The 12,888-nt window shown below is 50.6% G+C and overlaps 1 protein-coding gene across 1 annotated transcript in view; it reads right to left on the minus strand.

Annotated features, from left to right (window-relative positions):
- The window catches only part of LOC143838646 (uncharacterized), an 84,171-nt gene extending 78,806 nt beyond the window's left edge, over positions 1-5,365 (minus strand). Inside the window, exon 1 of the mRNA XM_077340347.1 lies at positions 5,232-5,365. Within this exon, the coding sequence (XP_077196462.1) occupies positions 5,232-5,283 (52 nt within the window). The 5' untranslated portion in view covers positions 5,284-5,365. The remainder of the gene's footprint in view (positions 1-5,231) is intronic.
- Between the last annotated feature and the right edge of the window lie 7,523 nt (positions 5,366-12,888).

Here is a 12,888-nt window from a genome sequence, read left to right on the forward strand (position 1 = left end):
ATCAGGAAAAAAATTTCAGTCAGAGTAGTTCAGCAGTGGAATAGGCTGCCTAAGGAGGTGGGGAGCTCCCCCTCACTGGCAGTCTTCAAGCAAAGGTTGGATACACACTTTTCTTGGATGCTTTAGGATGCTTAGGGCTAATCCTGCGTTGAGCAGGGGGTTGGACTAGATGGCCTGCATGGCCCCTTCCAACACTATGATTCTATGATCCATATGCAGCAAGGTCTTGCGGTGACAACCCGTAGCCTGGCTTCATCACTAGTTCTGCCCTCTGCCCTGAAAACCAGGTAATCCTGAGCTTGCTAACATCAGGGAATAAGCCAGAAAAGCCGTCGAAGGTACAGAGGCATTCTTCCCCTTCAGGGCGTTTCTGACCCTGCTCCAATCCCCAGAGGTCGGCTGACAATATCTGGCCGGTCGGGTGACCGGTGTGCCACCTCTATGTACCTTTGTTCGAAGGACAGCGAGGGCGCTGCCAAACCAACCCCCTGACTGTGAAGTTTGTCACGACACTCACGAAAGGCCAAAATGTCCTGGGGAAAGAATGGGAGGTTTCGACTGAGTGGTCAAGGAGACGGCATGTTCTAACAAGCACGGCACATCCCAGGCCCGTTGCTACCTGCTCTCCGTGGGAAGCACAAGAAGTGTTTGTGTACCTGAGATTTCCGACCAGCTGAGATCCCCTTCCAGAAACCGAGCCGTCATTGAATACAATAGAAAAAGAGCCTCTCGTGGCGCAGAGTGGTAAGGCAGCCGTCTGAAAGCTCTGCCCATGAGGTTGGGAGTTCGATCCCAGCAGCCGGCTCAAGGTTGACTCAACCTTCCATCTTTCCGAGGTCGGTAAAATGAGTACCCAGCTTGCTGGGGGGTAAATGGTAATGACTGGGGAAGGCACTGGCAAACCACCCCGTATTGAGTCTGCCATGAAAACGCTGGAGGGCATCACCCCAAGGGTCAGACATGACCCGGTGTTTGCACAGGGGATACTTTTTACCTTTACCTTTACCTTTATTACATGCAAAGCCCTTCCACCCTTGGACCTTCATATCAGGGAGACCACTTCTTCCCCTATGCACTGCCCCTAAGCTGGAGAGCCGGGTTTGATTCCTCATTCCTCTACATGCAGCCAGCTGGGGGTTAGTCACGGTCCTGTTGGAGCTGTTCTCACAGAGGAATGTCTCCCAGAGGTCACTCAGCCTCGCCCTCCTCACAAGGTGTCTGTTGTGAGGAGAGGAAGGGAAGGCGATTGGAAACCACTTTGAGACTCCTTTGGGTAGCAAAAAGCGGGGTATAAAAACCAACTCTTGTTGTTGTTCTTCAAAAATTGTGGCCGGAAACGAGCTCTCCTGAGTCAGTGCTCTCATCGTGTTAGTCTGTAAGATTCTACAGCCCTCTTGCTCTTTTCCTCCTGCTACACACAGACTTAACACAGCTACCCATATAAAATCAGAGTCCAGTAGCACCTTTAAGACCAACAAAGATTTATTCAGGGCATGAGCTTTCTTAAAGGTGCTACTGGACTCTGATTTTATTGTGCTACTTCAGACCAACCCGGCTACCCATTTGAATCACAGCTACCCATATTAATTCATCGGTTTACTGTAAGTCAGAAGTTACTTGAAGGCTCTTAACACACACATGCTACAGAGCTTGTCTGCACAGGACACAACATATCACACACACACCCCCCACAGAGTTGACTGTTAATCCAGTTCAGCTGCTGTTCCCTCCCATATATCTGCAAGCTTTCCACCCAAACCACAGGCAAGAAACATGAGCATTAAGCGGAAACTGAGATAATATTGCCAAATCCCCCCCCTTTTTCCCACTCCTGTATCAGCCTCTGTACTGGCATCACAGTCTGGCACATGGGTGACAATGCACATCACCTCGACAATCTCCCAACCCATGCAGCCCTGCAGAATCACACACATATCTGGTGAGCCGAGATCTATTACGTTACCAGAGAAGCCCAGATGGCATTCCAAAAATATTGAGTTTTGGGCTGAGCCGTAAATAAATGCTAACGCGCCAAGCAGCTGACCTGCAAGCATAAAACAAAGGTACCTTTCCCAGTCCCAGACACGACAATCCGTTAACGACACCCACACGAGAGAACGGAACGTTGGGACTTACGGTGAAGGTTCCGTGTTCTCGAGGGTGTGGAGGACACGCCAAGGCGCTTGTGTTCTTCTTCCCATAACCCATGGTGGCAGGACACTGATTGTACTTTCCATCTCTGATGGTGGTGGTGTGTGTGTGTGGGGGGGGGAGAGTATAGCCTTAATATGGTCTAGCCATAACAGTCCACAATGTGTGCCATTGTGGTTTCTCAGTGGAACAGGCTTCCTCGGGAGGTGGTGGGTTCTCCATCTTTGCAGATTTTGAAACAGAGGTCCTGTACAGTGCAGGGGGTTGGACTAGATGACCCATGAGGTCCCTTCCAACTCTATGATTCTATGATTCTAAATTCCGTCGAAACATCCGGAAGAAGTTCCTGACAGAGCGGTTCCTCAGTGGAACAGGCTTCCTCGGAAGGTGGTGGGTTCTCCATCTTTGGAGATTTTTAAGCAGAGGCTGGATAGCCATCTGATGGAGAGGCTGATTCTGTGAAGGTTCAAGGGGGTGGCAGGTGACAGTGGATGAGCGAGAGGGTTGTGAGTGTCCTGCACAGTGCCGAGGGTTGGACTAGATGTCCCAGGAGGTCCCTTCCAACTCTATGATTCTATGAAACAGTAAGACAACAAGCCTTACTGAACCTAAGATGGGCGAAAGAACAAAGAATGGCAGTCAACCTTTAGAGAAGGTAACAGGCCGCACAGAGACCCTCCAACTAGGGTGGGTCTAGAGTATCCTCCTTCTCTTTGAGAAGAAGGAAACTTCACGGTAAGACCAACATTCAGTTCACTCTTGAAGAGGAGGACATTCTGATACATTTGGGATGTTAGAAAACTCAACTGATCCAGGGAGTGGAAACCCGCCACCAAGCATAGAGGTTACTTGCTATAGGACTCTCCACTGAAATGCCGCAGCTGCCATGGTGACAGAGACCATCCTGTCGTGCCTGATAAACGTTGATCCCAAGGCCTTTGCAGATGTCTGCAGCACATGACCTGGTGTCGAATGGTACTGACGGAGAAGAACATGTCTTGGTGGAAGAGGTGTGGTCCCCTCTGGGACTTGAAGGCCCTGAGATTCATGTGCCAAGGAGATGCAGTCAACTGGCGGAAGAGCTCCGTCTTGAAGGCTCTGCAGAAAACTGGCAACTCCAGCAGGGCCCTCAGTTCTTACTGGAGCTCATTCTATCATTCTAAAGTCTAAACCTCCGGAAGAAGTTCCTGACACTGGAACAGGCTTCCTCAGGAGGTGGTGGGTTCTCCATCTTCGGAGGTTTTTAAACAGAGGCTGGATAGCCATCTGACGGAGAGGCTGATTCTGTGAAGGCAGGGACCTCCTAGGTCATCTAGCCCAACCCCCTGCACTGTGCAGGACACTCACAACCCTATCGCTCACCCACTGTCACCTGCCACCCCTTTGAGCCTTCACAGAATCAGGTGGCGGTCCAGCCTCTGCTTAAAAATCTCCAAAGATTTCACCGAGCAAACCTGTTTCACGCTCTGAATGTTTTTTTCTACCTAGTAGTGGAAGAAACCCTTTTCCCGGGACTGAATCTATCGCTGGCCCCAAATGAGTGACTCAGGCCAGGTGTTAGTTGTTTCCGGAGGCTGATTAGGAAGCTGAGACTGGAGAGGCACTACCTGTTCTCGTGAAGGTGACCTTATAAGCAGGTCGCCAAGATACGGATTCCTTTGAGACGCAGGCTGGCAGCCGATCCACGGCTGCCATGAGCCCACCTGTAGCATCTGAGAAAGAGGTAGAGGGCAACAAAGAAGAGCAGAGGTAGGCAGACCAGCTGACTTGCAGTCACAGGGCCAAATGGTGGGGAACAGCCAGGGACTGGGAAAGAGTCCTTGGGAGGGACAGAGAGACACAGGAGTTCAGAGAGTCTCTCAAACAAAGGAAACAGAAACAGAGGCAAGAATTAAGCAGCAGCAGAAGGCAGAGCGCCTGCAGGCTGCCCATTATGGCAGGAGAATTAGGCACTCAGGGAGAAAGAGAAAAACAAAATGCAACCAAAGGATCTCCTTTAAGGGAGCTCTCCAAATCTACTGCACCCTCAGGCAGAGGCAGGGGAAAGCCTCAGGGTGGGCTCCTCTCTCCCCCCCCCCCAGAGATAGAAACGGCCATCAATTTCCTGCCTCAAAGGATTGTGGGGAGAAAAACCCAAGCCTCTCTCCCTCGTGGGAGCATTCTGCAGTCTCCCTAGGTACCAGTCCCTCTCAGACCTGTGCCTTCTTCAGACAAGTCAGAGCACAACTGAAGAACAAGTGGCAACCGGAGGCCCTCCCTGGCTGCTCAGGCCACGAGAGGCATCCGACTCCGTCTCAGATCACAAAAGTTCCCTCTTATTTTTCTCCCCTCTAAGTGGAGACGCAGGCCAAGGGGTCTATGAACACCGCCAACTCCAATGCAAACAGCAACGGCGATTCTGTCCGGGATCCCTTCTTCTGCACTTCAGATGAACAGGACCAGGAAGGGAGATAAGGAAGACCACCTGTCCACACGGGGAGAGGGAGTAGGAGAGCCCTTCTCAGTGCATCCTGAAGTCCCAGCTGCTGCACTTGACTGCTTTTACATGTGCCACATAAGACGTTTTCAACCCTCTCTTGAAGCACTCCACAACTGGATTTTACTGCATGCGATGGGAGACTCGGCTGGCAAATGCTCGCTAAAGTGCCTCGAAACTTTAACCGAAAGTGCATTATTCAGAGTGCGTGAAAACGCCCGGAGGGGAAAGGGCTCTGTATAAGCAAGGGGCATGGATCGCAGTGGGGAAGAAAAGGTTAAAGAGCCCTTTGCCAGTTTTTTGTCCCCATCAGAGAAAACCAGAGAGCAGAATCAATCTAGGTCCTTCGACGCTTGCTTCCAACTAGTTCAGTCAGAATTAAAACCAAGGAAAATCCTCACTTCTGGGGACCCAAACAGACCGCGATTTAATTCAATTTCCCTTAAACACTTAAAATATCTTATAATATCATATATTACCCAGAAGCTGGCTACTTCTGGCTTTATGACTCAGGTTCAATATTCGCTGGCCAAAAAGGCCATCTGTTTGTCTTTAACAACTTTTAGAAAAATACATATAGGGGGGATGGAGGGGGTCATCTTACCTTCAGTCTGTTGGCCCGATGACGGGAAATTATGGTCCTCAGCCGTAGACATGGGGCTGAATCCCGCTTATTCAGTATCCACCTCTCGAGCAAGTTGCAGCTGAGCGTTTGGTCACAATGGTGTCCTGGCACCATAGCAACAGGTCATAGCTACAGCATGTGGCTACTGTGACATAGTGCGGAACGTTTGCAGAGGCAAAGGGAGCAGACACGACCAGTCACCAAACACGTGACGAAGAACGGGGGTCCGCTGTCCTCCTCGCCTATAATCCCAAACCTTGCCCCAAAATATTCAGTTCGAACATAAGGAACAGGTTTCAAACTACATGAGCCTCTGGTCGGATTCAGCATGGCTTCTCTTACGTTCTTACAAACGCAGGGTAGCAGGACACTGGAAAGCTCTTCCCTAAGCGAAAGTCAGGATTGGGCTTTGGTGGCCTGCGGGTTGAATCAGGAGGGCGGATCTGGGTTCAAATCTCCGCCCCGCCATGACGTCCACTGCGTGACCTCAGACCTGTCAGTCTCCATCCGCAAAAAGGCCTCGCAGGGGTGGGTGGCTGTGAGGACAAAACAGAGGCTGCGTAAACCACGTTCCTCTCTGTTGGAAGGCAGGGGTGTGCTAGACAGCTGTGGTTGTCGGATCTTCCAAAGAGACAAGCCTGAATATTCGGCAAGAATGGTGCAACGAAGCTTGGGGCTGTGAGACGGACGCGGCAAAGATCCTCTCCGGACAACGATTGCCAGAAATGAAGTGTGGAGAATTTTGTTTCGTCGAAATCAATGACCGTTTCTTGGGACGTCCCGCCTAATTCCCTCCAACTCTCCACCTCCACGGCTCCAAGACTCAGTTGTTGACCTCGGAGGCCTGACCAGGTACTTGGAAACTTCATCAGCTCTCAAGATGGGGCCGTTCCGGAGGAGCACCGGGAGGGCAGGAGGCCTGGGCAACCGGTGCGCCTCGCACAAGAGCCTTCTGTCTTTTTAATGATTCCACAGGTGGTTGCCTAGGAGACCCCTCTGGAGCTCTTCCTGCACCTGGAGGACTTCCTTGCGTCCCCGGCCAGCTGATAATGTCTCCTCGAGATGACACAGCGCGTCGGAATTGGCACCGTCGAGGGAAAAGGTCGACAGAGCAGGTCTCGAACCTGAAGGGCGAACAAACACAATTAAAACCTGTCTCGGAAAAGACTCTTGTGTCAAAACACCCCTGCGGTGACAGCCCAGATTTCTTTGCTACAAGGGTGCCGGACTAGTCTCTGGGGGACCCAAGTTCAAATCCTCATTCGTGCCAAGTGACCTTGGGCCAGTCATGCACGCTCAGCCTGACCTACCTCACAGGGTTGTTGTGAGGATGAAATGGAGGAGAGGAGGCCACTTGGGCTTGTGGCTGTGATAGTTAAAAACAGAGGCCTGTAATCTGGAGAGCTGGGTTGATTCCCCACTCCTTGTCATAGAATCACAGATAGAGTTGGAAGGGGCCATGCAGGCCATCTAGTCCAACCCCCTGCTCAACGCAGGATCAGCCCTAAGCATCCTAAAGCAGCCAGCTGGGGGACCTCAGTCTAGCCACGGTCCTGTTTGATCTGTTCTCACCGAGCAGTTCTATAAGAGCTCTCTAAGCCCCACCTGCCTCACAGGGTGCCTGTTTCAGGGAGAGGAAGGAGAAGGCTTTGAGACTCCATCAGGTAGCAAAAAGCAGAGTATAAAAAACAGCTAACTCTCACTCCTAAGTTTGCAAAAGCTGAGCGAGATTTGTCAAAGTTTGTTGAATCACAGGCCACAAATTCTCCCTATGTGGCGAAGGAGGCCGAGAGAACGGGAGCCCAGAAATCCTGAGGTCAAAGCGAGAGTCGACCTCCAGACTTTCGGATTCATTACGGCTCATAGCACCGATTAGTCGACTGAAACCTCAAGGGATGAATCAGTAGTAACTCATTTTGATATGTGAGGGGGAAATGACAGTTGGCCGGTACTTAGTTTTCAGCCTCTTTTGGTTCTGGTATGAGAAAGCAAATGAAAAGGCCTTTGCTTCCAATGAGGAAGAGCTGAAAAAGAGTTCTGAGTCCAGAAGCAACATAAGGCCAAGAGGAGGAGGAGAGTTAATTCTTATATGCCGCTTTTCTCTACCCGAAGGAGTCTCAAAGCGGCTTACATTCACCTTCCCTTTCCTCTCCCCACAACAGACACCCTGTGAGGGAGGTGAGGCTGAGAGAGCCCTGATATTCCTGAAGAAGGAGAAGAGTTGGTTCTTATATGCCACTTTCTCTACCCAAAGGAGGCTCAAAGCGGCTTACAGTCGCCTTCCCTTTCCTCTCCCCACAACAGACGCCCTGTGGGGTGGGTGAGGCTGAGAGAGCCCTGAGATTACTGAAGAAGAAGAAGAGTTGGTTCTTATATGCCACTTTCTCTACCCAAAGGAGGCTAAAAGGGGCTTACAGTCGCCTTCCCTTTCCTCTCCCCACAACAGACGCCCTGTGGGGTGGGTGAGGCTGAGAGAGCCCTGAGATTACTGAAGAAGAAGAAGAGTTGGTTCTTATATGCCACTTTCTCTACCCAAAGGAGGCTAAAAGGGGCTTACAGTCGCCTTCCCTTTCCTCTCCCCACAACAGACGCCCTGTGGGGTGGGTGAGGCTGAGAGAGCCCTGAGATTACTGAAGAAGAAGAAGAGTTGGTTCTTATATGCCACTTTCTCTACCCAAAGGAGGCTCAAAGCGGCTTACAGTCGCCTTCCCTTTCCTCTCCCCACAACAGACGCCCTGTGGGGTGGGTGAGGCTGAGAGAGCCCTGAGATTACTGAAGAAGAAGAAGAGTTGGTTCTTATATGCCACTTTCTCTACCCAAAGGAGGCTAAAAGGGGCTTACAGTCGCCTTCCCTTTCCTCTCCCCACAACAGACGCCCTGTGGGGTGGGTGAGGCTGAGAGAGCCCTGAGATTACTGAAGAAGAAGAAGAGTTGGTTCTTATATGCCACTTTCTCTACCCAAAGGAGGCTCAAAGCGGCTTACAGTCGCCTTCCCTTTCCTCTCCCCACAACAGACGCCCTGTGGGGTGGGTGAGGCTGAGAGAGCCCTGATATTCCTGCTCGGTCAGAACAGCTTTCTCAGTGCTATGGCGACCCAAAGGTCATCCAGCTGGCTGCAGAATCAAACCCAACTCGCTAGATTGGAAGTCCACGCTCCTAACCACTACACCAAACTGGTTCTCGGGGGGGAGGGGGGAGGTATGAATGAGACTCACACAGAGCTGGAAGAGACCACCGAGGGCCATCCAGTCCATCCCCCCCCTTCTTGGGGGACTTAAAAACACACACATTCCTGACAGGTGCTAGTCCAATCTCCTCCTAAAAACTTCCCACAGAGACTCCACCACCTTCCGAGGCAGCAGATCCCACCTACCAACAGCCCTCACCGTCAGAAAATGCCTTCTAATATTTAAGTGGAGCCTCCTTTCCCCGTAATTTGAACCCACCGCTCCTCGTCCTTGTCTCTCAAGCCGCGGTACACCAGCTGGCCCCCTCTTCTACCGATCTACCTTTGACGTAGTTATCATAAAGGTAAAGGTAAAGGTATCCCCTGTGCAAGCACCGAGTCATGTCTGACCCTTGGGGTGATGCCCTCCAGCGTTTTCATGGCAGACTCAATACGGGGTGGTTTGCCAGTGCCTTCCCCAGTCATTACCGTTTACCCCCCAGCAAGCCGGGTACTCATTTGACCAACCTCGGAAGGAGGGAAGGCTGAGTCAACCTTGAGCCGGCTGCTGGGATTGAACTCCCAGCCTCATGGGCAAAGCTTTCAGACGGCTGCCTTACCACTCTGCGCCACAAGAGGCTCTTCATATCATATCATATAGTTATCATATCACCACTAGAATGGTGTTCCGAATACTGCACAACCTTGTCTTCCTTAAAAAAAGGGCAGCATGAAATTGTGCCAGCGGCCGTCCACCTTGCCATTGTACTTGAGCAAGACGGTGAGCGAGAGAACATTTTGAAGGCAATTAATTTACAGAGCTGCCGGAAGCTGGAAATGCCTTGATGGCACATAACACACACGTAAAAGTCTTTAGGATGATGCTTCACCCCTTTCTCCAAGTTCAGGACAGCGTGCCTGGTTCTCCCCTCTCCGTTTATCCTCCACAACAATCTTGTGAGGTAGAGATCAGCCAAAGTGTCCGGCCCAGGGGCATGCAGTTAGTTTCACAGAGACACTGAAGCTGGGACCGAGGTCTCCCAAAATCCTAAGCCACACCAGGTCCCGGAAAGATGCGAGCATTTCAAGACAGGTCTTCAAAACAACTTATTTCGATTAAAAAGAAAGTCAGTCCTCTGCATGTGTAAACAGATCGCATTCCACAAGCGGGTCCATTAAAACGCCTGCAAACCTTAAACTCCACCCGATTCCCTACTGAATGTACATAACTGCGGCAACTTTATTCTGCCTTTGCAAACGCAACCAACTTGGCCATTCGCAAAGGTTGGCTATGCAATAAGAAGACCAGACTCCCAATATACAAGAGAGGAGAGAGAGAGAGAGAAGACTGCTGAACCAGTTCATGGCGTGGTCTTTGTGTCCACCTAGTGATCGTTCCTTGACACTGCAGCCTGTGCTATGTTTAATGACATTTTAATTCCCAATTCGAAAGCTGCAGATTGTCCTTTGAAGCCACGATGGTGGATTCATGTCACATGTTAGATCCACAGAGTCTGCATTTAAACAGTCGTTCCGCCCTTCTCGGAACTCTGGATTCTGGAATGGAAAAAAAACACCTTAAAAGTTGTTCCAATGCCCGATTGGGGGGGGGGGGGCGGTGTCAAGTCACAGCCGACTCTCAGTGACCTCAGAGGGTTTTCAAAGGCAGGGGACAAACTGAGGTGGCTTGGCTTTGCCCGCCTCTGCATAGCAACCCTGGACACCCTTGGTGGTCTCCGATTTAGCTACTAACCGGGGCTCGCATCTGAGATCTGATGAGGTCATAGAATCCTAGAGTTGGGAGGGGTCATCTAGTCCAACCCCCTGCACTGTGCAGGACACTCACAACCCTCTTGCTCCTCCACTGTGACCCACCACCCCTTGAGCCTTCACAGAATCAGCCTCTCCGTTAGATGGCTAACCAGCCTCTGTGGGGCTAGCCTGGGCCACCGAGATGTTGAGAGGTAGTTGGCCATTGGCTGCCTCTGCATAGCAACTCTTGGTGGTCTCCCATCCAACTTCTAACTCTTCCCTGCCATGCTTAACTTTCTAGATCTGATGAGATGGGGCTGGATTGGCCGCCCAGATCAGGGCATCTTCTCTTCCCAGTGTCTAGAACAGGGGTAGTCAAACTGCGGCCCTCCAGATGTCCATGGACTACAATTCCCAGGAGCCCCCTGACAGCATTCGCTGCGGCCCTCCAGATGTCCATGGACTACAATTCCCAGGCTCCTGGGAATTGTAGTCCATGGACATCTGGAGGGCCGCAGTTTGACTACCCCTGGTCTAGAAGACATGATACACGTTCATGAGCTGTGATGCCGCCCACTCAGAAATTCTGGATTAAGACTGGGTTTTAAAATCGTTTCAGAGGGAGCTCTGCTTCTCAGAACCTCTCATCCTGAAAACCTTGTTGGTCTCTGCATTGCTCATGGACTCAAACTTAGCCGCTGCACTTTAAAACGTTGGGGCTGAATCCTTAAAAGTTTTATTCCAGTGCCCAGGTTTATGAAATATCCTCTGGTCCTGAGTGGAGGACCGCTATCTGTTTTTCTGTCCTCTGGGTTTACATGCTAGACGGGAGTCCCATTGATGTGAACCCCACAACCCAAGGTAGGCTTTAGGTGATCCACTGGGTCTGTCTGGCAGGGGATTGGTACTGACCAGGGGTGGCCAAACTGTGGCTCCCCGGATGTTCCTGGACTACAGTTCCCATGAGCCCCTGCCAGCATGGCCAACTGGTGATGGAACACAGCGAGAAGAATGTGAAAGACAGAGGTGTCTTTCAGAGGTATATTTGGACGTCTGGGTCACCATACTTGACATTTCGGGAGCCACTAGAATACAGGACCGGGATGGTAGCATCATGACTCCGCCTTATCCCATCAGGCCCCACCCCTCCCACAAGCTCCCACGCTATTTTACCTTTCTCTGTCCCTTAGCTCCTGGGCCCCGCTCAGGGTCTTGTCCCCAGGAGATTTCTCACCCTCTAGAACAGGGGTAGTCAAACTGCGGCCCTCCAGATGTCCATGGACTACAATTCCCATGAGCCACTGCCAGCAAACTGGGAATTGTAGTCCATGGACATCTGGAGGGCCACGATTTGACTACCCCTGCTCTAGATAATCGGCAAGGTTACTCGGAGGTTCAGAGTTACTCTCTGGTTCAAGGTTACTCTCATGTCCTCCGGTACACCCACAGTTCCATCTCTTGCATGGGTGGGAGACCAAAATTAGAAAGAGACATTTGTGTCCCAGACTGATGCTGTGACTCAGCTTCAGTGCAAACAACAGGCCTCTCCCTGTCCTAGGAGCAGCCTGGCCTGTCTAGACGGCCTAATGATTTGACACACTGGCCAAGGCGAGGGAAGATGCAACCAAACGAAGACAAATCTGAGCATGAAAAATTAGACTATTTATTTGCTTTACAGCTAAGAAGAAAAGGGTACCCAAAAATATTTCAGCTCATTAACGGGCTAAGATTTAGTAGGGCTTTCTGGAAGTACGTCTATTTCACAGGCAAGTGAAAAATATAAAGTTCAACTGGTAAAGCTTCTTCTGGAAACGAGACGCACTGGGGGACTCTGGAAGACTTGGGTTCAGATCTTCAGTCAGCGAGGAAGCTCGCCCGAAGTGAGATGTTCTTTCTCTTGGCCTAGCCAACCTCACAGGGTTGTTGCAAGGATAAAAGCAGAGGGGCCAAAAGTGTTGCAAGTGGCTTTTCCTTCCCGGTGGGGAGAATAATGGGGTATAATTATCTGAAAAAAACTTTTTTGCTGAGATCCTTGGAGGGACAAATATCGATTGAGATGGTTGTGGGTATTCCGGACCGTGTGGCTGTTATTGGGTAGTTTTAGTTCCTGGTGTTTCACCAGTAACTGCGGCTGGCATCTTCAGAGGTAGGCTGTAGCAAGACGGGAATCTCTGTGAAAAGTGTGATGTGTATAAATGGTTGCAGGGAATTTTATTTACTTGGGAGGGGGGTAGTGCATCACATTCCTGTACTATCTGGTAATTTCCCAGGAGGTGGGCTGGAACTAGGAAGTGCTTTTCCTATGTCTGGGTCGAGTTCATTAGAAAGTCCATTAGTCAAAGTCTTGCCTGTCTTTTCTAATGAACTGTGAGGTGTTTTTAGAGACTCATGTTTTTTTTATTCTAGTGTTTTATTAGTTTTAGTCCAGTGTTCTTATAGTGCTTATTCTACTAGAAGCCTTCCTCAGTTCATACAACAGACAACTTATACCTCGCCAGCCTATTCATCTCATTGTATTCTCTTCTGAGCGGCGAGGACTCCGGGCAGAAAAAAGGTACCTCCTGCTATCTGAATCCTTTCACCAGAGACCATGAGCATCAAACCAAGAATCTTCTGCATTCTGCATTGGATTCGAATGCCTTAAACAGGCATTCGAATCCAATACAGATTGCAAGCAGCGAGAAATATGCATCTTGAACGGCACATCCCGACTCCCCG

The sequence above is a fragment of the Paroedura picta genome, chromosome 5, assembly GCF_049243985.1.
Source record: "Paroedura picta isolate Pp20150507F chromosome 5, Ppicta_v3.0, whole genome shotgun sequence".
In the NCBI taxonomy this organism is placed as follows: domain Eukaryota; kingdom Metazoa; phylum Chordata; class Lepidosauria; order Squamata; family Gekkonidae; genus Paroedura; species Paroedura picta.